Raw genomic sequence first — 24,363 nt, 5'->3', positions numbered from 1 at the left:
GTTTAGGAGTCAGTGGTAGACGTGAGAAAGGCCAGAGAGGTGTGTTACATTGAACTGAGCAGTGGAGGTTTCTCAGAGGAGGACCATCCTCCTCAGTGAATTTCCTAAAAATAGATTTTTTTTAACCATTTAAAAAGTCGTCCTTTTTAGATTAATATATTTTGTATAGTTTTATGTCACAAAACAATTGATTAAAATACACTGTTTTGCAACTAATGTCTACAGTAGCATCAGCAGCACTCTGTAGGGTAGCTTCTGTCCTCCTCTGGGTACATTGACTTCAATACAAAACCTAGGAGGCTCTTGGTTCACACCCCCTTCCATAGACTTCTACAGTAATTATGACAATTATGTCCTCCAACCTATCAGAGCTCTTGCAGCATGAACTGACATGTTGTCCACCCAATCAAAGGATCAGAGAATGAATCTAGTACTGAAAGCATAAGACAGCTAGCTAGCACTGCAGTGCATAAAATGTGGTGAGTAGTTGACTCAAAGAGAGAGAAAGACAACAGTTGAACAGTTTTGAACAAATTCATTTCTTCCAAAATGAAGCAGAGGCAAGAAACTCTCGTTTGCAACTGCTGGACTAATGATTACACCCTAGATCAGCTAGATGCAGGTCATGTGTCACTATCTGTCACACAAAGTTCTCTCGAACTGTGTGCACCTACGTTGTAAACTTTCATTCATAGTAGTAGCTTAAACCGATCACTGTTACACTGAACTGGGTGAATGGAATATGAATGACAGTCATCCAATATGCTGTAATATAAATAAGGCCATGCTCATGAGAATAAATTAAACATTAAACAAAATTGGCTTCCCTCATCTTAAATGGCACTGACCGCCACTGGCACTGAGATCATCAAAACTCGACCTTTGAGTGTAATCGACACACAATTAGTGCGATGACGAACCAGTGTGACAACAACCATTGTAAGAAAGTGGGTGAGAAGATGGGCCACCGAGACAAACAACAAGACATGGTGAGAACAAAAACTCTGACATGGGGCCTCCCGAGTGTCGCAGCGGTCTTAGGCACTGCATTACAGAGCTTGAGGCGTCTTTACTTGGCTCATCGTGCTCTAGCGACTCCTTGTGGCGGGCCGGGCGCCTGCAGGCTGACCGGTCGTCAGTTGAACAGTGTTTCCTTCGACACATTGGTGCTTCCGGGTTAAGCGTGGCGCGGTTTGGCGGGTCATGTTTCGGAAATGTCATGACTCGACCTTCTTCTCACCCGAGCCCGTTGGGGAGTTGCAGCGATGAGACAAGATCGCAATTGGATTGCAAATTGGATATCACAAAATTGGGGAGAAAAAAGGGGTAAAATACAAAAAATTCAACAAAACAATTTGTGACATGACCGACGTGACATTGATTGACTGCAGTTTGTGAACATGCATTGTAGTATTGTTATGTATGTGTGTCGTGTACTCTTGCAGTTTCCATTTTAGTCTTTGTTTGCATTAGGAACACTTAGAGAAACCATGTCCACTTTGCTTTCCACAGAAATTAAAGTAGATTGTGTAATTGCTCAGCCTACATTAAAAGACACTACCGATCTTTGCGACAGACTTCTACTGTAACTAACATGGTAACCAACATGTTAAGAGAAGCAGGGAGATCTCTCTTTAAGGGCTATATAGTTCTATCACCTCGCTCCCATAGAACATAATACCATATTGAGTCAACCATGAGTACCCCGGTTCGGTCAAGTTTTCATGGTCTGGGGAGCTTTTCCCATTCTAGTAATTGTATTTCTACGGGGAAGAAGGGGTTTGGGGGCACTTACTCTGGAGGAGGCGGTAGGGGTGGCGGGAGTGGAGGGCAGGGAGGCGCAGCTATGTGCACTGTGTGAGGCTGAGGAGGAGGAGCGGGTGGGCGAGGCTGTGCGGGAGCCGGGTTTGGAACGCCGGCCACGGGAACGGAACGCTGCCAGACCCTGGGAAGCCCCCTCCGGTAGGATGAACTTCTCACGCAGCTCCAGGTTGGTACGGCCTCGGGCTGGAATGAGCAAGGAAGGGAAGAAGGAGAGCGAGATAGAGAAAGAGTGTGAAAGAAAGAGGGAGACAAAATAAGAGTCATGTTCAGTCAATTACGGACGCAGTGCAGAGCAGCGAGTCAGTGCACTGTGTGGTCGAGTCAGTGTTGAGTAGGGTAGGGGGAGGGGAGGGAATCAGAGTCGGTGAAGTGCACTTCTGGCTGGGCTACTTTTTTAAGGGGAAGAGGAAGTGGGTGTGTTTGTGACGGTGCAGAGGGGATAGAGGAAGGCAGCAAGGCATCCTCACACAGAGGTTAGAGATCAGTGTATCCAAACTACTAGCGAGAAAAATGTTTCAAAGTATGGACCTAAATAGTACATTTTTATATGTTATAGCCACACTAATAGAACAACTGTTTTATGTCTGGTTCTATAGCTAGAACACAGAGGAATGTCTGTAAACCAAACCACAGCCTCTTCTCTCACTGCGAGGGAGTCGCTCCGTTGACTCCTTTATTCATTCCCTAATTCATAAACAGTGTGTTTGGCGCGCTTATGTGGGGCATGCCCGGTTATGCTTTGGGGGAGCCCCAATACAGTACCATGGGGGACTCCCCTCCCATAGACACTCATAGAAGCATTCTTAGACAAGATAGTTCAGCAGCCCCAGCACACAACAACTTACACCCAGAAAAGCCAGCCACAGAGAGAGAGACAGAGAGAGAAACACACAGAAAGAGAGAGAGATAGCTACAGAGAGAGAGAGAGAGAGAGAGAGAGAGACAGACAGACAGACAGACAGACAGAGAGAGAGACAGAGACAGAGACAGAGACAGAGAGAGATGAAAGGGCTGCAGCTAGCATTAGCAGCAGGTCACCGAAGCCGTGGTCAGCAGCTATACCCAGGACAGAACACACCCCCTCAGAGTCATCCACTAGCAAGAGCAGCAAAGGCCAGTCGATAATAAATGGGTGCGCGCCCTGCAATTACATCCCCCAGCGAGTCAGGTGCACCCTCTAATTCAGTCCCCGCCCGCCATCACATTTAAAGAGTGCTAATAGAAACCCAGGCTGGCCACACCCAGGTCTTAGACGGGCTCTGTTTTTTAATGGGACTGGCCCGTCAAACCGTGCAGCCATTTTGGATCCACATGGCAACCATCACCACCAAGACCAGGGTTGGCCAATCCTTTTTTTTTTTTTTTTGAGTGGGAAGCATGACGTGGACTGGCCCACAGACAAGACTTAGACATGTTTAAACATCCACACGCCCACACATAGATACAAGCAGATGGGCTGAGCGGTTAGAACAAGCGATTTAGAGCTGGGATGGGATGGACAGAGAGAGAGAGAGCAATGGAAGCGAGAGGGAGTGTAGGTACCTCTGCAGCAGAAATAGCCAGGAGTGACCGTCACTGAGAGACACAAGAGACAAGGTGAAATAGTGGCGTGCTCACGGGCGAGATGGAAACACATTGACAAGACACACACATTCCATCTACTTAGCGGTCTCTCTCGCATACACACACAAAACACACTTTCTCCCTCTCTCTCTCACTTCAACACAGAAGACAGTGGCAAAGGAGTAAAAACACAGGTGAAGTCCCCAAGGTTGAGTAGGTGGACACATCAGGGGACCCCAAGCAGCTATAACAACTTGAAAACAAAGACACGGGTCAGTGACAGACCTATAACCTGTGATACAGATCCCTCGCGCTAGCATTAGCATGTAGCCAGAAAGGGTAAGAAACGTTAGTTCAGTGTCACAGACAGCAAAGCACGGCAAAAAGAAAAAACAACCAAGAGGGAAGTGAGAGAGAGAGAACGAAAAAGAGGCGCGGGGAGAAAAAGGGGAAAGGGAGCACGAGAGAGGAACCCAACCTATACGAGATGAAATGGTGCTACTGGAGTCGGAGCGAAGGATCTTAAGTCCAGGATGTTGCACTGGAAGGGGAGAGAAAAGGAGAGAGGGAAGAAGGGAAGGTAAGGGAGGGAGAGAACTGAAGACCATGCACCATGCAATACTGCTCTGAAAGAATGATTGTGTCGCAGGAGAAAAAGAGTAAGAGAGGAGAAAGAGAGAGAGAGAGAGAGAGAGAGAGAGAGAGAGAGCGAGAGATGGAGATGATTCAAGCCCCCCCCCCCCGACTCAAATAACTATTATAGAAAGGGATGAAGAGAAAGAAGGGCTGATGGAGAAAAAGAGAGAGAGATTGCCCTGAGGACCACACCAGACAAACCGTAGACAGCTATGGAAAAGACAGAACTCTGAAAACTGTTAACCTGAAAGGTTATATGTAAGATGTCCGACTAGTTGTTAGTTTAAACAGTGGACTGTAGTACCATATGTTACACTTTGACCCCCACAGTGTAACCAGCGCCTTGCATGTTCTACTCTGTGACTGTGTGTGTGTATGTGAGTGTGTGTGTACGTACGTGCATTCTGTATTTGTACTCAATATTTGTATGTACAGTTGAAGTCTGAAGTTTACATACACCTTAGCCAAATACATTTAAACTCAAGTTTTTCACAATTCCTGACATTTAATCCTAGTAAAAATTCCGTCTTAGGATCACCACTTTATTTTAAGAATGTGAAATGTCAGAATAATAGTAGAGAGAATGATTTATTTCAGCTTTAATTTCTTTCATCACATTCCCAGTGGGTCAGAAGTTTACATACACTCAATTAGTATTCGATAGCAATGCCATTAAATTGTTTAACTTGGGTCAAACGTTTTGGGTAGCCTTCCACAAGCTTCCCACAATAAGTTGGGTGAATTTTGGCCCATTCCCCATGACAGAGCTGGTGTAACGGAGTCAGGTCTGTAGGCCTCCTTGCTCGCACATGCTTTTTCAGTTCTGCCCACAAATTTTCTATGGGATTGAGGTCAGGGCTTTGTTATGGCCACTCCAATACCTCGACTTTGTTGTCCTTAAGCCATTTTGTCACAACTTTGGAAGTATGCTTGGGGTCATTGTCCATTTGGAAGACCAATTTGCGACCAAGCTTTAACTTCCTAACTGATATCTTGAGATGTTGCTTCAATATATCCACATCATTTCCCATCTATTTTGTGAAATGCACCAGTCCCTCCTGCAGCAAAGCACACTCACAACATGATGCTGCCACCCCCCGTGCTTCACGGTTGGGATGGTGTTCTTCAGCTTGCAAGCCTCCCCCTTTATTCTCCAAACATATCGATGGTCATTATGGCCAAACAGTTCTATTTCTGTTTCATCAGACCAGGGGACATTTCTCCAAAAAGTACCATCTAAGTCCCCATGTGCAGTTGCAAACCGTTGTCTGGCTTTTTTAATGGCGGTTTTGGAGCAGTGGCTTCTTCCTTGCTGAGTTGATATAGGACTCGTTTAACTGTGGATATAGATACTTTTGTACCTATTTCCTCCAGCATTTTCACAAAGCCCTTTGCTGTTGTTCTGGGATTGATTTGTACACACAAGTACGTTCATCTCTAGGAGACAGAACACAGCTCATTCCTGAGCGGTATGACGGCTGCGTGGTCCCATGGTGTTTATACTTGCGTACTATTGTTTGTACAGATGAACGTAGTACCTTCAGGCATTTGGAAATTGCTCCCAAGGATGAACCAGACTTGTGGAGGTCTACAATTTATTTTTCTGAGGTCTTGGCTGATTTTCTTTTGATTTCCCCATGATGTCCAGCAAAGAGGCACTGAGTTTGAAGGTAGGCCTTGAAATACATCCACAGGTACACCTCCAATTGACTCAAATGATGTCAATTAGCCAATCAGAAGCTTCTAAAGCCATGACATCATTTTCTGGCATTTTCCAAGCTGTTTAAAGGCACAGTCAACTTAGTGTATGTCAACTTCTGACCCATTGGAATTGTGATACAGTGAATTATAAGTGAAATAATCTGTCTGTAAACAATTGTTAGAAAAATTACTTGTGTCATGCACAAAGTAGATGTCCTAACTGACTTGCCAAAACTATAGTTTGTTAACTAGAAATGTGTGGAGTGGTTGAAAAACGAGTTTTAATGACTCCAACCTAAGAGTACGTAAACTTCTATATGTATTTTAATGACTCCAACCTAAGAGTACGTAAACTTCTATATGTATTTTAATGACTCCAACCTAAGAGTACGTAAACTTCTATATGTATTTTAATGACTCCAACCTAAGAGTACGTAAACTTCTATATGTATTTTAATGACTCCAACCTAAGAGTACGTAAACTTCTATATGTATATATGTATGTATGCATGCATGCATGCATGCATGTGTTGCTGTGCATGAATAAACCCCACTCACCTCTGCAGGGATCGTTCTTGACCAGGAACTCGTCCAGGGCCATCCAGCCCCCTCCGACCCGCACCATGACCGTACTGCGCAGGATACGCACCAACCGCAACTGCTGCGAGTCTCCAAACTAACACCGCAACGGAGAGGAGAAACAGAGAGGAATTCAGTGAGTGCAACCAAGTACAACGATTATTGACATGAGATTTCTTTTGAATCCAAAAGCCATTCTACACAGCAGCCCATACCAATCAGAGCAAAAGTATACGTCACTCCATGCAAATTATACTACAACACCCATGCACTGATGATACTACTAAAATCACCTATGTGTCAAAAGCCCAGCTTACCCAACAATCTAAAACAAAAGATCAGTTCCCATAGTAATCTCTAAAAGATTTCATTCTACCTTAGTCAGCTTTGTTTCATGCAGAAGGACATTTACACTTTCAGAGAGTTTTGCTTCTATGAAGCAATACCAAGTCAGAGCTATCTTTGATTAGCCTGTGTCTGTTTGTGCTGTCTTGTCAACTCTTTGGTAATGTTTGATTATTGTGACAATGACCATAGAGTTGGCAAGACAGCACAAACAGATAAGGGACCCAATGTTCATTTTGAATTACTCTCAGAACAGCATGATTTTTCAATTTGCCCCAGTCCAAAGCTAATTGGATAGGGTAACCCCTGGTTCCCATTATAACCCTTATCATTATAACCCATTCCAGTTTGCCAAATTGTCATTCTCAAAATAAGTCTTTCAAATCTGCAAAATCACACCAAGAGAACAACCTCAATGGCCTATGAAACCCACTTCCATAATTCGCACCAACAGTGTGGTGCTATATTTGATGGCGTTATGTCATTTCCGGTCAAACACGAAATGCAATGTCACCGTGGCAACAGTTTTTGTGGCGATAGAATTGAGGCCACTGCATTGGTGGAGATCCAGGAAGCAGATTTCAAAAGGACCAAACACCGGAGTCAACTTTACCTGGTTTCCAAGGAAGAACTACAATAAATCCAGCAGACGTGGAGGAGGAATAAACAAAGAGAAAGAGAAAGAATGAAATAACATTGTACAGACAAAAAATACTTCAGACTAAACCTGGCATTGGATAAGACCTCATTTGGAAAGAGAAATTAAACTGTAGCTCACTGTACGTTCTACGTAAGACTTTTTTTTTTACAATTCACAGCGAGATGGATCCGTCAGTGAAGGGTGAAGCCGGACACACACAAGAAGAGAGTCAGACAGACAGAGAGGTGTGGTGTCACGTGACCCAAGCTCGGTGCAGTTAGTTTATAGTCCAGCGTCTTTCGCCAGACACGGGAGGTCATTAACCCATGGATAATGATGATGTAGATCACAACAACAAAAAACTGCGATGGTAGTAGTTGCTGATCCTGGAGCTGTGATAAATGTTATGGTTTAAAAGTTATATTTAGTGTTATATTAGTTTGTTGGTGGGAAGCACACACAGCATATCAATCCCATAGTGCTGTGATTAGAGATATGTCTACAGAGACACGACACGTTGAAGCGCTTCGGGGTGCACAACATACAGTCCGCGGGCCAGATGCGGCCTTTGAGACGCTCTTTTTTTGGCCCGCGGATTTCTTCGTAATTGTCAATAATATGCGACCACCTTATATGAGTATATGACAAAGCTTAGAGAAGCTCGCTTACAAAGCCGGCATTTCCATGGATACAGCTGAGTGCTACTGCTATTGGCTAACATTTAAATGCGTGAGGAATGGAGTGATGTCATTCGTTAGTTCAACAACAGCAGTTATTGGTGCTCAAAGAAGTAGTGACACACAGCCAGCATCAGCTAAAAAAAAACACTAGGGTGTGTCTGAAATGACAACCTATTCTCTTCTATATAGAGCTCTACTTTTGTCCAGGGCCCTGTTCAAAAGGTAGTGCACTATGGTCAAAAGTTGTGCACTATATAGGGAATAGGGTGCCATTTTAGATTCAGTCCTAGACCCACCATGACTGCAAACTTAAAAAAAAAAAATGCACATTATTCTTAACATTACCAAGACTCACTCCATCAAGTAGGATCTGAAAACTGTATTTAGCTAAGTAGAAGCTGTCCAAGCAAAAAAAGCTTTTAAGATTATTGTTGTTTACGTCCACAGCACTGTAGACTCAGGTGTAACTCACCTTGTAATTGCTCTGGCCCATCTGTATTTAAAAATACAATATCTCATACCTAATACTAAGTCATAGTACGCAGACAGAATATATAATCATGTGTATATTAACTGTTGATAAGTGTACACAGTCACTGGCTGAGGAGGACTTACTCTGTACTTGTTCTCTCCTATCTGCTCCACCTGGAACCGCTTGGCACATTTACACTGTGCCACCTGTCTGGTCACCTGCACAGAGTGAGAAAAGAGAGAGAGGGAAAGTCACGAAGCTAGCGCCATTAACCTCCAATTCATGAGCTATTGGACTCGGTAAGTCAAAGGTCCAGCTTTGTAATTCAGAATAAGTGTTTGTGTGTGGTTTATGATAGGTGGGTATATCTGTGTGTGTGTGTCTTCCTCACCTCGTCTTCTATCTTGTCAGCGTCGGTGGTGGGCCGGTAGGCGTCCTTGTTGGGGTGCAGCGCCGCCACAAACTCGTAGTAGTCGATGTAACCGTCTCCGTCCTGATCAAAGATGTCTGCCACCGCCGTCATCTCCAACCTGCTGGTGGGGAACTCTGCACAACACAACCAACAGTCAGGAAAAGATATGGGACTAATCACCAAGATATAGGACTTTCTCTATGACCAAGATATAGGACTAATCACCAGGATATAGGACTTTCTGTATGACCAAGATATAGGACTAATCACCAAGATATAGGACTTACTGTATGGCCAAGATATAGGACTAATCACCAGGATATAGGACTTTCTGTATGACCAAGATATAGGACTAATCACCAAGATATAGGACTTACTGTATGACCAAGATATAGGACTAATCAGAATGACATAGGACTTATGACCAAGATATAGGCCTTGACTAACGTTTAAGTTGGAGCAGGCTATGAGCAAAGAACAGAGCTAACAATGTGTAGCCAGCTCTGAAGAACATACTTGAGGCCAGGATGCCGTCGATGAACTCCTGGCGAGTGATCTTTCCGTCCTGGTCCTTGTCGATGCGTCTGAAGAAGTCCATGACGCGGGACTTCTTGTGGTTCATCCAGCGCATGTACTTCTTCCTCCACACGTCAAAGTCAAAGCTGGCAAACTCTTTCAGCTGAAGACAAAGACAATGAACATAAATGTGAGACAAATGAGGAAGATCAATATCCTTTAAGGAAATACTGTGTCTGTTTTGACAAGACACTATTTGGGAGGGGAAAAAAACACCCTGCAAACGTACAGACATTCCACTTTTGAAACCAATGTAGCGAACGTGACAGTGATGCAGGTCTCCAACCCGGGTCTCCAAGCCCTCTACCGCTCTAATAGAGGAGATCGATTGTTACAATACAGTACCTCTTCAAGCCTGTCGAGGGCGTCGTTGAGCTTCCGCTGGCGGTCGAGGGCAAGCAGCCACACCTGCTGCCACCTTGAGCAGAGCTGGGTCAGACGGGGGTTGCCCCCGGCGACCTGCATCGCCGCCTGTTGATGCGGTTGTTGCTGCTGGTTTTTACCTGTAGGGAGAGGTGTCACGGTTAATCTGCATTATATGAGTTTGAATGTTGATGATGGAACGTTCGATCATATTTTGGCGACTTTTACTGTTTTTCTCCTTCAGTGAAAGTCAGTCAAGGATGGACTGTGAATGTTTTGGGGGAATAGGCACCCACTGTATCTTTGATTATGCATTTCTAGGTACATATGCAGTCAATATAACATATTATAAATGCATCTCTGTGAGGTAAAATAAGGTAACGTACGAGCTCCTCTCCTCTCAGCTAGGCTGCTAGGGGGCTCTGCTGGTTTCCTCTTGTAAGTCTTGGTCACTTTGTCCACGTCAGGCTGCTTCCGGGTCATCTCCTCCATAAACACCTGGGAACAATGGATTGGCATTAGACACAGCCAATCGGAAAGAGTGAAAACAATTAGAATAGTGACTTAGCCAATGAGGGTTTGAGAAAAGTAGACTCCTCTCACCTGGTGTTCTGTGATGAGTGTTTTGAGCTGAGGGATGTCCTGTGGAAGGGTCTCTCCGTCACGCTGGACTAGGGTGGTCTCTGCCCACTGCAGCCATGACAACAGCTCCTCCAACAGCGTGGCGTTGTTGAGTAGCTCTGTCAGAGCCGTCTCCAGACGCTGCTCGTGCTGTTTGGCCCATGTGAGGACCTATAGAAGCAAAATGCACCAATTAATGGGTGAAACACTTGAAATGGCCCAACTGGGCTTTAAACATCTTTACCCCCCCCCCCCCCATCTTATCTCTCTATACATCCCTCTCCCGTTACCCTCTCCAGCCAACCTACCTCTTCGAAGCGGGCGCGGATAATGGTTATCCAGTGTTTGATGGTGGTGATGCAGTCGGCCTGGCACGCGGTGAGGATGGCCTCGCCCTGGCCCGCTGCCCGGTTCACGTCTGTCCTCTTCTCCTCGACCGTGGCCATGAAGTTCCGGTGGGTGTGGAGCAGCGCCTGCAGAGTCTCCGCCTCCTCGGGCAGCACGCCGCGGAAACGCAGCGTCTGCTCCGCCTCCGACAGCCACTCCAGCAGCAGCCGCACCGCCGTGCGGAACTCCTCCGCCTGAGAGAGAGGGATGACAGAGGGAGGGATCATTAGAAGGATAGAGAAAAAAGGTTTTCCGTTTTATTGCGCTTTCACAGTCCAGTTCAAGGTATTATGCGCTATACTGCGCTTCCACAGATCGCATTAAAGAAAGAAAAGACGACGGACTGAAATGATCGGTATCTTTACATTAAATTCATTACATTAAAGTCTTGTAACATGTAAGTATTGTATTAATACATAAAAAAACAGAAATGGCACAACCCCATGGCTTCTTCTTCCCAACTGACCTGTTTGAGGGCCTGCTGGAGACGCGTCTGCTTGGTGACGGACAGGGCACAGACTGTGTCCCAGCGGTTGCTGAGCTCTTGCAGTTGAACTTTGACCCAGGCGGTGTCGTCGCGGCCCGTCTCCATCAGTTCTCTGGCTGAGCGCTTCAGGGCGTGGACACTAGTGGTCCTCTTCCCCAACTCCTTCTGGAAGGCCTGAGGAGACAAAACCAAACAGAGGTCAAACAACATGGAAATAGTGTTCACCTAAACATAGAGCAATGGGTAAAAAAAAAAAGTATCTTCATGTTCGATAAATAAGAATTCACATTTAAAAATGGGCAATGAGGCGCTGGGCCAATGTAAGCATAGACTTTTTTGTGGATTTTTTTTTTTTTTTACATAACCGATGGTCTAGCATTTGCTGTTACATAAATTAATACCTTGTGTGAGTCCATGAGGTTGGAGACCAGGTCCAGGTCTCCATGGACTGGCAGGTCTTCAGCCAACTGGGGTTCTACACGGTACAGCCAGTCCACCAGGGCCTGCAGGGCCTCAGCAAACTGACCTGAGAACAGCAGGGCCTCCTCCAGCTTGTGTTGCCTGGATGAGAGACGGAGAAGGAAAAAGTAGCTGTCATTATACGAACTTTGCCTTTATGATCCAGTATTCTATTTTGGCAGCCGCCTGGAGAGCTCCTGGGTTTGCAAGGTTTTGTTCCAGACCTGCTTCAACACGCTTGTTTCAAATAATCAGTCAATAATCATGGGGTTCAATCAGGACCAGAATTAGCTGAATCGGGCGCGTTACTTAGAGCTGGACTGGAACAGAAACCTGCACAGTCAGTCACTCTCCAGGACTGGAGTTGGAGAACAGTCCCATATAGTCATTGTAATAAAGCATTAGGCATGGAGTTTTCCCCTCACCTCTCCACACTCTTCCCACAAACTGTGTCCCACTTGTCCCTGACCTCCCCCAGTAGGTGGTCTAGTTTCTGGGTGTCTTCAGGCAGCGTGGCCTTGTCCCTCATGGCCTTACCAGACCTCACTGTGGTGTCATACACCGGCTGCTTCGAGCCCAGAGCCTTCTGAAACTCCTTTGGCCGGGAGGAGAGAGAGGGGTATTTAGTTAAGGATACCATGTCGTACAGGTAAGAGGACCTAGATTAGGCAGCCTCATCATATGTTGTGTGTGAGTATCACTCAGATCCCGATTATTTCCATGCAAGACCCACGCAGTGAGCTTGAAAGTGAGACTCCTACTGCACCTTGTGTTTGGTCAGTTGTACTCTGATCTTGTCTGGTTCGTTGGAGATCTCCAGCTCTGAGTCGAGCCGGCTCTCAGCCTCCTCCAGCCAGTCAGACAGTTTCCTCCACGCCTCATGGAACTAGAGGGAGGTCAAGAGAAACTGGTTGATCATCTCTAACGGATGGTTGCATTCTGGTACAACATGGCTGCCATATATCATCCATTCAGGTGCTGCATACTGGTTAGGGTGAATGCCGTAAAAAGGACCACCCTGGGGTCAGTACCTGCTTGGCCCTCTTGCGGGCCTCATCGAGGTGTCTGCCACGGTCCAGGGACCTCTGCACCAGCTTGTCCCAGCGGGCCTGTACACTCAGCAGCAGGTTCTTGATCAGAACCACATCCTGCTTTATACTGGCGAAACGCAGCTGAGAGCCGGCCTTCTCCAGGGCCAGCACCTGCTCCCTGTGGGTGTTCACCTCATTCACAAACACCTGGGGGGGAACAGAGAGAGGCCGAGAGCGTGTTACAGTTGAATTCGTCCCTCGTGACAGCCTTAACATGAAATTGATTAGCTGATTTGGTTCTGGGTGACATGACTTCAGCTGTACATGCAGATCACCACATACCAACATAAAGGAAGGGAAATATATCAAGTCTGCAAAATGTCTGATGAATATGATAAGTCAACTTACATTTATATTTATGTAAAATACAGTCAAGTATATACCATCCTATTCCGTGGTAACCACTCACCGATATAACCCCACCTACCATAGAAATGAATGTCAATCACGCATAACATAGGATCTCTACACTTCCACGGTGCCTAAACTGCCCACCTTGTGTTCGTCTATCTGAAAGAGGACAGTGTCCAGGATGAGGGAGGGGGGCTGGGCCATGTTGAGGGTCTGCTCTGCCTGGGTCAGCCAGTTGATGGTGTCCTGGAGGGAGGACTGGAACCCTGTGGCCAGCGACACCGCCTCGTCCAGCTTCGCCTAGGGTGAGGGCAGAATAGTCAGTGAAAGGTTTGATGGTAACATATACTGTAGATACAGCTCCTATGTAAAACAGTGTTTTTTATAGTCGAGCTGTGAAAATGTAAATGTATATTGTTGTATTAGTTTGAGTCTAAAACCTTCCCAGTAAAAACACGAGTGCAGCACTTCAAATATACATTTTTACAAATGAAACATTCACCACTTTGCGTTAGGTGCTTGTTTCTCAAATTAGCAAAAATTCGCTCTAAGCTTCGCAACAATGACATTTTCTGAAGGAGCTCTTCGAGAGAAGATTCCGCAACTTCTGGAGAAAAATGGAAATCAATAAAAAGGTTCTTTATGGCTACAAGTAAAAACCAAGGTGTTTTGACTTTTGGTCTTGTTCAGGGTTTTTTAAATCGGTATTAGAAGGAACTCGTCCTCATAGCTCTTCACGTATCTAAACGGAAGGTTCCTCTCTCACCGTGCGGTCGTCCATCTTGGTGTTCAGGCTGGCCCACTTGTTCTGCAGCAGGGCCAAGTTCTGTTGAGTCTGGGTCGTACCAGCTCCGGGGCCACGCTCCTCCCCCCCGCGGGAAAGCAACATGGACTCTCCCGCGTCCAGCAGCCGGTTGTACTGCTCAGCGCGCTGGGCCAACTGGGTCTGGAGCTCCTATAGAGAAAGACACACAGATGTTTCCAAAGGAATTTGATACTTTGAGGATCCGCCCAATAACAACCGTTGTTACATAGACATGCAGAATACATAACCTAACACACCCATTACACATGGTTAAAAACAACGTATATACAGATTAGATCGTAGATTGGACAGTGAATGAGTATTGTACATCATATCTAGTGTATGTGTGGCCAGGGTGCAGTGTCATAACGTGTATCCCCATTAGCATGTGTTTTCTCCATCACATCATATCTAGTGCATGAATTGGCAGGCTGCAGTATCATTAAAATGTATCCCCAGTATTACCAGGTGCTGCTGCAGCTGCTCCCGGGCCGTCTCAGGCAGGCCACCTGTGGGTTTGGCTGCAGACAGCTGGCTCTCTGTCCTCCTCAGCCACTGCAGGAACTCCTCCAGCTCACCATGGAAACCCTCCGCCTGGGGAACGAGGGACAAGGAGGGGAAGAGGAGAGCGGGAACAAGAGAGGAAGTCATGAGTTAAATGTTAAATGGCAGTGCTACTGTGTCGTTCATTCACTTGCCCCGTGGCTTTTAGCTCAACTAAGATTAAGTACAGTATTTAAACGGTTCCTTAACTGGGAAAGAACACATTTTTCTAGGGAGATGATAACCTGATAATCTTATTTGTACAAGTTGGAAACCCGTAATATATAAATATAATTACAGGGAAGGTTGAGACAAAATGGATAGAAATGGTTTCATTCTTTCTTTTCGCTTAGTTCAGTTCAGTTAAACAGTTCAGTTACTGTAAAACTCGTCCCAGCCCACTCCTCCTGCATCCTTCCTACCTGGTGCAGTGCGGCCTCCAGTAGTTTCTGTCGGTCCTGGGTCTTGAGTAGCAGGTTCTCCCAGCCGCGGTTGAGGTGGTCCAGCTGGCCGCGGAGGTGGTTGGCCTCATCCCCGGGACTGGACTCCAGCAGCTCGGCCCCCGCCGCGTTCACCGTCTCCACCGTGGACCGATGGGACAGCACGTCGTTCCTCAGCACCTGAAAGAGAGCGAGGGAGGGAGTGTTGGTTACACTTCTCCAATGCAATAATTTATGTGAACCAAGCATTCTGGCACAAAATGGCTGCCATGCATAATCTATAAGGGAAAGTAACAGAAGTGAGGCTGATATGGATGGGAGATTGAGGAGCGATGAGAGAGGTTGAGTTAGACTAATAAAGCCCTTTTCCTGATGGAGAATCTCCATTGAAAGTGCTTTTTAGTCCAGGATTGGCTTCATATGGGTCTCGGGAAACTGGCCGTTAAGAGTCCGGAAATGAAAGAAGAAGAGGAGTGTTGGGTAAGAGTGTGGAAGGGAAAGCTATAGAGGGGTAGACGTACATGGTGCTTGGCCAGTTCTATCTCGATGGCCTTGGGGTCAGAGTTGACGGGTCTCTGTGTGTCCAGGGTGGCGTGGGTGTGACTCAGCCAGGACTGCAGCTCAGACAAGGCATGCTGGAACTGACCGAGTGCCAGGAGCGCACCCTCCAACTTATGCTGTAGGAAACAGAATGGGGAAAACAGCGCTTCTTCATTAATCATGTCAGGTTGAAATCTGTAATCTATTGTACATATCTGAAGCGCCAATTCATTTGAATATGAGTTTGAGTTCCAGAGGACTGAAGACGTTCTTTTAGAGAGGGCAGCAGAGCTACTGTAGCTACTACCCCTCCTGTACAATAGTTAGGGAGCCACTGGACGCAACGGGTCAATGCATAGTTTGTGTACCTGTCTGTGAGTGATCTTGTCCCCCAGGTTGTCCCAGAGGTGTCGGAGCTCCGTGAGGGGCTCCTGGATCATGTCTCTGTCGGTCTGGTCCGAGACCTTCTTGAGCAACAGCTCCCCCTGGTGGCACAGCTTCTCCATGTCTATCTGCTGCTGGTACACCTCCACCTTGTAGTGCTGCTCACAGAGGAGGAGTCAGGCCTGCATTAGCTGTTTGTTTATCATTAAAGTGATAGTTCACGTCGTTTTTTTTTTTTATAACCAAGAGCGTATTTTTTACTTACCGATAATGTTATCTTGTCGTCAAAACCGTTTTTAAGAACAATACATATTATAAATATTTGTAGGATGATAAAAACATACTGGAATATTTTAAGTACACCGTCTAAAAGCTACATGACAAAACAATAGATTATGATTCAAACCTTGAGCTCTTCGATCTGCTGTTTGACAGTTCCCAGATCAGTGCCCACAGTGGACATGTCACACAGCTTGATCACTGCGTTGTCCAGGTAGTCAAACATGCTCTGCAACACACACACACACACACACACACACACACACACGAGTCAATCTAACTTCTACAAACTATAATGACGATCGAGGTCCTGACACTTCCTCTACTTCATGACAGATTTACATTTCTACTAAGCATCTACTTTCATAAAGAACAAGTGTGCAATAAATACCAGATTATTTAATTATCTGACATACTGAGCTGAAACAGCGATGCATTCTGGGACACTGACCTGCAATGCATCCTGGTACTGCACAGAAGCCGTCATGGCCTCCTCCAACCTCTCCATCCTCTCTCGCCACGTCCGGTTCAGGCCTTCCCAGGCAGCATTCATCTGAGAAACGGATAGAGAGAAGGAAGAAGAGAGGAAAGATAAAACACACACACTGTATTGCAATAAAAAGACCAACAGAAAATGTAGACAGAAAATATCATGCACGAGTCCATTAATGATTACGTTCTTGAAGTTGGTTGCTATCCTGTACTCCTCTCACCTCGTCGATGGTCTTCTTGACCTCAGGCTTCTCTGTTTCTCCGCAGGCGAAGATGAGGTCAGCCCCAAGGGTTCGTACAAACTCCAGCTCCTCCCTCAGCCCGTCTGTCTCGGCCTTGATGGCCTGGTGAGAGAGCGACAGACACACAGAGGGCATAGTTGGACAGATCAGATAACCCAACAGTCATTCCACTCATCAGTAACTACCTCTGCATATTCTCTCCCCTTCCTACCTCTGAGCTAACTACAGTACAGCGGTGGAAAAAGTACCCACTTGTCATACAGTGCCTTGCGAAAGTATTCGGCCCCCTTGAACTTTGCGACCTTTTGCCACATTTCAGGCTTCAAACATAAAGATATAAAACTGTATTTTTTTGTGAAGAATCAACAACAAGTGGGACACAATCATGAAGTGGAACGACATTTATTGGATATTTCAAACTTTTTTAACAAATCAAAAACTGAAAAATTGGGCGTGCAAAATTATTCAGCCCCCTTAAGTTAATACTTTGTAGCGCCACCTTTTGCTGCGATTACAGCTGTAAGTCGCTTGGGGTATGTCTCTATCAGTTTTGCACATCGAGAGACTGACATTTTTTCCCATTCCTCCTTGCAAAACAGCTCGAGCTCAGTGAGGTTGGATGGAGAGCATTTGTGAACAGCAGTTTTCAGTTCTTTCCACAAACATAACGTTTTGCATTGTTGCCAAAAAGTTCAATTTTGGTTTCATCTGACCAGAGCACCTTCTTCCACATGTTTGGTGTGTCTCCCAGGTGGCTTGTGTGGTGACTTTAAACGACACTTTTTATGGATATATCTTTAAGAAATGGCTTTCTTCTTGCCACTCTTCCATAAAGGCCAGATTTGTGCAATATACGACTGATTGTTGTCCTATGGACAGAGTCTCCCACCTCAGCTGTAGATCTCTGCAGTTCATCCAGAGTGATCATGGATGGGCCTCTTGGCTGCATCTCTGATCAGTCTTCTCCTTGTATGAGCTGAAAGTTTAGAGGGACGGCCAGGTCTTGGTAGATTTGCAGTGGTCTGATACTCCTTCCATTTCAATATTATCGCTTGCACATTGCTCCTTGGGATGCTTAAAGCTTGGGAAATCTTTTTGTATCCAAATCCGGCTTTAAACTTCTTCACAACAGTATCTCGGACCTGCCTGGTGTGTTCCTTGTTCTTCATGATGCTCTCTGCGCTTTTAACGGACCTTTGAGACTATCACAGTGCAGGTGCATTTATACGGAGACTTGATTACACACAGGTGGATTGTATTTATCATCATTAGTCATTTAGGTCAACATTGGATCATTCAGAGATCCTCACTGAACTTCTGGAGAGAGTTTGCTCCACTGAAAGTAAAGGGGCTGAATAATTTTGCACGCCCAATTTTTCAGTTTTTGATTTGTTAAAAAAGTTTGAAATATCCAATAAATGTCATTCCACTTCATGATTGTGTCCCACTTGTTGTTGATTCTTCACAAAAAAAATACAGTTTTATATCTTTATGTTTGAAGCCTGAAATGTGGCAAAAGGTTGCAAAGTTCAAGGGGGCCGAATACTTTCACAAGGCACTGTATATTGAGTAAAAGTACAAATAGAAAATGATTCAAAAGTGGAAGTCGCCCAGTAAAATACTACGAGTCAAAGTATTTGGTTTTAAATATACATAGCCCTTCCCACTCACAGCTCCTGTCAGTCAGTATAGAGGTTGAAAAAGACAGATGGTCATTTATAAGCGCCTAAATTGAAATGCAGTGGCTGCACAGTAACACACTATACATGACGTTGTCCGCTTCACAGCTTTGTACGGGTTTTGACCGGAGTCGTTCTAAATGACAAGAAGATGCCCCGGATCCCTCCCTCCGATTGGGCTACTCCGGATCCCTCCCTCCGATTGGGCTACTCTTGCACATCAGTTGTTGTCGGAGTGAGAGAACGGCGGCTGTAAATGGAGAGGAAGCGGAAGCGCTCTGAAAGACGAGACGTTATATTAAATGCCACGTTGACGTCATACTCACGTCCCCGGGAAGAGTAGCTGAAGCTTCAGCAAAAGCTCATGGGGATCCAAATAAACACAAGCAAACCGCACACCCACGGGTCCAAGAGGGCACTTCACATTTCCATATTTGAAAACTCACGCCATTTACAGTATCAACGTTTATGATCGGCGTGTTTGAGGCACAGTTACAATGATGACGTGTGTTATAGCCTGGGTTGTCCTGGACAGAATGAGTCTGTTTTGTCGCATCATGAAGACAATTAGCCACGGAATTCTCACTCTATGTACACCACAATTAAAATCGGTCTGTCTGACGTGCCTTTTGAAAGCATTACAGTGCAAGATCATATTTTAACTTAGCTAACAATGTTGGCAATAGAATAAGCTTTCAAATGATACCCACCTGACCCAGATTGTGATTTATTTTATTGAATGTTTTTGGATGTCATAAACAGTAATTGTGTGATGGTGGGGACGCAGGGGTGTGTTCCAAAAAAACAAAAAAATACAAGTGTGCTTGCTTCAGATCCTCAAATGGCACAGCTAGTTCCTTGAGTCATAAAAGTGCGAGTTGAAATTCCAACTCAACCCAGTTAGACCTCTCACTCAAACCCTTGTAAATTGTATATTCTTATCTTGAAACTACTCCAGAATTTCGATGAATATTCTTATTGTGTTACGGAACGTATCCAGAGTGTTTTCAGATTTCGTTTTTGACAAATCCTGCGAAAAGCACAGATAAATTCTAGTGTGCAGTAAAATAATCAAATTGTGTCAGGTGAACTGTTGTGTCCTCACCTTGGGTATGATCATTTCCCCATGGTCATTCATATGATTTTTAGAGTTCTTCTGTTAGAAACATTCAAATGTGTCCCTCTCCTTATGAGCCAATCTCCACCAAATGTAAGGGTTTAAGTATCAAAAGTAAAAGACAATACACAAATATACTTAAGTTCCAAAAGTAATTTCGATAAATCCTTTCAAATTCCTTATATTAAGCAAACCAGACAGCACGATTATTATTATTTTGTATTTATGTACGGATAGCCAGGGGCACACTCCAACACTCAGACATCATTTACAAACGAAGCATTTGTGTTTAGTGAGTCCGCCAGATCAGAGGCAGTAGGAGTGACCATGTGTTCTCTTGATAAGTGTGTGTATTGGACCATTTTCCTGTTCTGCTAAGCATTCGTAAGATTACTTTTTTATTGGGTGTCAGAGGAAATGTACAGTATGGGAGAATTAGCAGAAGCATCAATTGTAAAAAAGTATATATTTCCTTTAGGAATGTAGCGGAGTAAAAGTTGTCCGAAATATAAATCCTAAAGTAAAGTACAGATACCCCCCGAAAATACATAAGTAGTACTGCAAAGTATTTTTTACTTGGTTACTTTACACCACTGCTACAGTAAATACATAGCTACTAACATGCTAGCATCATTCCTTTACGTCTCCTCTATCTTCACTACTGCTGAATATACTCTCTTTGTCTTACCCCCCACGGTGCTGTTTTCTCCCATATATACTCTACCTCAAAAGCCTTTATTCCTCCACATTTGAACGTCTGAATATATTGCTATGCTTTCCTTGTGCAGTGCATTTGGAAAGCATTCAGACCCCTTGACTCAGGCCACATTTTGTCACGTTGAAGCATTCAGACCCCTGGACTCAGGCCACATTTTGTCACGTTGAAGCATTCAGACCCCTTGACTCAGGCCACATTTTGTCACGTTGAAGCATTCAGACCCCTGGACTCAGGCCACATTTTGTCACGTTGAAGCATTCAGACCCCTGGACTCAGGCCACATTTTGTCACGTTGAAGCATTCAGACCCCTTGACTCAGGCCACATTTTGTCACGTTGAAGCATTCAGACCCCTGGACTCAGGCCACATTTTGTCACGTTGAAGCATTCAGACCCCTGGACTCAGGCCACATTTTGTCACGTTGAAGCATTCAGACCCCTTGACTCAGGCCACATTTTGTCACGTTGAAGCATTCAGACCCCTTGACTCAGGCCACATTTTGTCACGTTGAAGCATTCAGACCCCTTGACTCAGGCCACATTTTGTCACGTTGAAGCATTCAGACCCCTTGACTCAGGCCACATTTTGTCACGTTGAAGCATTCGAAAATTGACTTCATTATTTTTCCCCTCACCAATCTACACAAAATACCCCATAATGACAAAGCATAAAACAGGTTTTTCAGAACATTATGCAAATGCTTTCAAAATAAAGAACTGAAATATTACATTTACATAAGTAGTCAGACCCTTTACTCAATACTTTGTTGAAGCACCTTTGGCAGCGATTACAGCCTTGAGTCTTCTTGGGTATGACGCTACAAGCTTGGCACACCTGTATTTGGGGAGTTTCTCCCATTCTCCTCCTTAGATCCTCTCAAGCTCTGTCAGGTTGGATGGGGAGCGTCGCTGCGCAGCTATTTTCAGGTTTCTCCAGAGATGTTTGATCAGGATCAATCCTGTCACCTGTCACCCAGTTCCTGCCACTGAAAAACATCCCCACAGCATGATGCTGCCACCACCATGCTTCACCGTAGGGATGGTGCCAGGTTTAATCCAGACGTGTTGCTTGGCATTCAGGCCAAAGAGTTCAATCTTGGTTTCATCACACCAGAGAATCTTGTTCCTCATGGTTTCAGAGTCTTTGGGTGCCTTTTGGCAAACTCCAAGCGGGCAGTCATGTGCCTTTTACTGAGGAGTGGCTTCCGTCTGGCCACTCTTCCATAAAAGCCTGCTTAGTGGAGTGCTGCATAGATGGTTGTCCGTCTGAAAGGTTCTCCCATCTCCACAGAGGAACTCTGTGACCATCAGGTTCTTGGTCACCTCCCTGACCAAGGCCCTTCTCCGATTGCTCAGTTTGGCTGCGCGGCCAGCTCTAGGAAGAGTCTTGGTGGCTCTAAGCTTCTTCCATTTAAGAATGATGGAGGCCACTGTGTTCTTGGGGACCTTCAATGCTGCAGAAATGTTATCTTACCCTTCCCCAGATCTGTGCCTCGACACAATCCTGTCTCGGAGCTCTACGGACAATTCTTTCGACCTCATGGCTTGGTTTTTGCTCTGACATGCACTGTCAACTCTGGGACCTTATATAGACAGGTGTGTGCCTTTCCAAATCACGTCCAATCAATTAAATTTACCACAGGTGGACTCCAATCAAGTTGTTGAAACATCTCAAGGATGATCAATGGAAATAGCTACATTTCGAGTCTCATAGCAAAGGGTCTGAATACTTGCAAAAATGTCTAAAAACCTGTTTTCGTTTTGTCATTGTGGAGTATTGTGTGAAGATTGTTGTTGAAAAATGTGTATTTAATCCATTTTAGAATAAGGCTGTAAAGTAACAAAATGTAGAACAAGTCCAGGGGTCTTGGCGAATGAAATATTGTTGCTACAAACATGCTCTATGCCTCCGTATCTTTATCTTCCACTCCCAGTCTTTCTATAACCATTATCCCCTTCCTCCTCTCCTCTCTCTCAGTAACCCTCCACCCCCCTCTCCTCTCTCTCAGTAACCCTCCACCCCCCTCTCCACACATACCTCTACCCTCCTCTCTCTCAGTAACCCTCCACCCCCCTCTCCACACATACCTCTACCCTCCTCTCTCTCAGTAACCCTCCATCCCCCTCTCCACACATACCTCTACCCTCCTCTCTCTCAGTAATCTTCCACCCCCCTCTCCACACATACCTCTACCCTCCTCTCTCCCAGTAACCCTCCACCCCCCTTTCCACACATACCTCTACCCTCCTCTCTCTCAGTAACCCTCCACCCCCCTCTCCACACATACCTCTACCCTCCTCTCTCTCAGTAACCCTCTACCCCCCTCTCCACACATACCTCTACCCTCCTCTCTCTCAGTAACCCTCCATCCCCCTCTCCACACATACCTCTACCCTCCTCTCTCTCAGTAACCCTCCATCCCCCCTCTCCACACATACCTCTACCCTCCTCTCTCAGTAACCCTCCACCCCCCTCTCCACACATACCTCTACCCTCCTCTCTCTCAGTAACCCTCTACCCCCCTCTCCACACATACCTCTACCCTCCTCTCTCTCAGTAACCCTCCATCCCCCTCTCCACACATACCTCTACCCTCCTCTCTCTCAGTAACCCTCCATCCCCCCTCTCCACACATACCTCTACCCTCATCTCTCAGTAACCCTCCACCCCCCTCTCCACACATACCTCTACCCTCCTCTCTCTCAGTAACCCTCCACCCCCCTCTCCACACATACCTCTACCCTCCTCTCTCTCAGTAACCCTCCATCCCCCTCTCCCCTCTCTCAGTAACCCTCCATCCCCCTCTCCACACATACCTCTACCCTCCTCTCTTTCAGTAACCTTCCATCCCCCTCTCCACACATACCTCTACCCTCCTCTCTCAGTAACCCTCCATCCCCCTCTCCACACATACCTCTACCCTCCTCTCTCAGTAACCCTCCATCCCCCTCTCCACACATACCTCTACCCTCCTCTCTCAGTAACCCTCCATCCCCCTCTCCCCTCTCTCAGTAACCCTCCATCCCCCTCTCCACACATACCTCTACCCTCCTCTCTCTCAGTAACCCTCCACCCCTCTTTCCACACATACCTCTACCCTCCTCTCTCTCAGTAACCCTCCACCCCCCTCTCCACACATACCTCTACCCTCCTCTCTCTCAGTAACCCTCCATCCACCTCTCCTCTCTCTCAGTAACCCTCCATCCACCTCTCCTCTCTCTCAGTAACCCTCCACCCCCCTCTCCACACATACCTTTACCCTCCTCTCTCTCAGTAACCCTCCATCCCCCTCTCCCCTCTCTCAGTAACCCTCCATCCCCCTCTCCACACATACCTCTACCCTCTTCTCTCCCAGTAACCCTCCACCCCCCTCTCCACACATACCTCTACCCTCCTCTCTCTCAGTAACCCTCCATCCCCCTCTCCCCTCTCTCAGTAACCCTCCACCCCCCTCTCCACACATACCTCTACCCTCCTCTCTCTCAGTAACCCTCCATCCCCCTCTCCCCTCTCTCAGTAACCCTCCATCCCCCTCTCCACACATACCTCTACCCTCCTCTCTCTCAGTAACCCTCCATCCCCCTCTCCACACATACCTCTACCCTCCCCTCTCTCAGTAACCCACCCCCCTCTCCACACATACCTCTACCCTCCTCTCTCTCAGTAACCCTCCATCCCCCTCTCCACACATACCTCTACCCTCCTCTCTCAGTAACCCTCCATCCCCCTCTCCTCTCTCTCAGTAACCCTCCACCCCCCTTTCCACACATACCTCTACCCTCCTCTCTCTCAGTAACCCTCCATCCCCCTCTCCCCTCTCTCAGTAACCCTCCACCCCCCTTTCCACACATACCTCTACCCTCCTCTCTCTCAGTAACCCTCCACCCCCCTCTCCACACATACCTCTACCCTCCTCTCTCTCTCAGTAACCCTCCAT

General features: G+C 46.1%; 1 protein-coding gene across 25 annotated transcripts in view; it reads right to left on the bottom strand.

The window, feature by feature from the left end:
- The window catches only part of LOC110496159 (microtubule-actin cross-linking factor 1), a 273,689-nt gene that overhangs the window by 4,823 nt on the left and 244,503 nt on the right, over window positions 1-24,363 (bottom strand). For 13 of the 25 annotated variants that reach the window (XM_036952697.1, XM_036952698.1, XM_036952699.1 and 10 more), the window contains 28 exons: window positions 16,892-17,014; window positions 16,630-16,731; window positions 16,306-16,407; window positions 16,165-16,176; window positions 15,884-16,057; window positions 15,497-15,652; window positions 14,958-15,155; window positions 14,458-14,586; window positions 13,954-14,142; window positions 13,332-13,487; window positions 12,777-12,983; window positions 12,512-12,631; window positions 12,171-12,340; window positions 11,688-11,847; window positions 11,266-11,460; window positions 10,721-10,993; window positions 10,395-10,583; window positions 10,178-10,289; window positions 9,774-9,931; window positions 9,369-9,531; window positions 8,832-8,986; window positions 8,584-8,658; window positions 8,441-8,461; window positions 7,262-7,279; window positions 6,283-6,400; window positions 3,866-3,928; window positions 3,367-3,399; window positions 1,796-2,007 (listed from right to left, as the gene is read on the bottom strand). In XM_036952697.1, coding sequence (XP_036808592.1) covers window positions 1,796-2,007; window positions 3,367-3,399; window positions 3,866-3,928; window positions 6,283-6,400; window positions 7,262-7,279; window positions 8,441-8,461; window positions 8,584-8,658; window positions 8,832-8,986; window positions 9,369-9,531; window positions 9,774-9,931; window positions 10,178-10,289; window positions 10,395-10,583; window positions 10,721-10,993; window positions 11,266-11,460; window positions 11,688-11,847; window positions 12,171-12,340; window positions 12,512-12,631; window positions 12,777-12,983; window positions 13,332-13,487; window positions 13,954-14,142; window positions 14,458-14,586; window positions 14,958-15,155; window positions 15,497-15,652; window positions 15,884-16,057; window positions 16,165-16,176; window positions 16,306-16,407; window positions 16,630-16,731; window positions 16,892-17,014 — 3,783 coding nt within the window. The remainder of the gene's footprint in view (window positions 1-1,795; window positions 2,008-3,366; window positions 3,400-3,865; window positions 3,929-6,282; window positions 6,401-7,261; window positions 7,280-8,440; window positions 8,462-8,583; window positions 8,659-8,831; window positions 8,987-9,368; window positions 9,532-9,773; window positions 9,932-10,177; window positions 10,290-10,394; window positions 10,584-10,720; window positions 10,994-11,265; window positions 11,461-11,687; window positions 11,848-12,170; window positions 12,341-12,511; window positions 12,632-12,776; window positions 12,984-13,331; window positions 13,488-13,953; window positions 14,143-14,457; window positions 14,587-14,957; window positions 15,156-15,496; window positions 15,653-15,883; window positions 16,058-16,164; window positions 16,177-16,305; window positions 16,408-16,629; window positions 16,732-16,891; window positions 17,015-24,363) is intronic. The other 12 variants (XM_036952681.1, XM_036952684.1, XM_036952696.1 and 9 more) reach the window with 10 other exon arrangements.

The sequence above is a fragment of the Oncorhynchus mykiss genome, chromosome 18, assembly GCF_013265735.2.
Source record: "Oncorhynchus mykiss isolate Arlee chromosome 18, USDA_OmykA_1.1, whole genome shotgun sequence".
Lineage (NCBI taxonomy): Eukaryota > Metazoa > Chordata > Actinopteri > Salmoniformes > Salmonidae > Oncorhynchus > Oncorhynchus mykiss.
The sequence above is the reverse complement of the archived record's forward strand: the minus strand, read 5'-3'. Positions and strand labels throughout refer to the sequence as shown.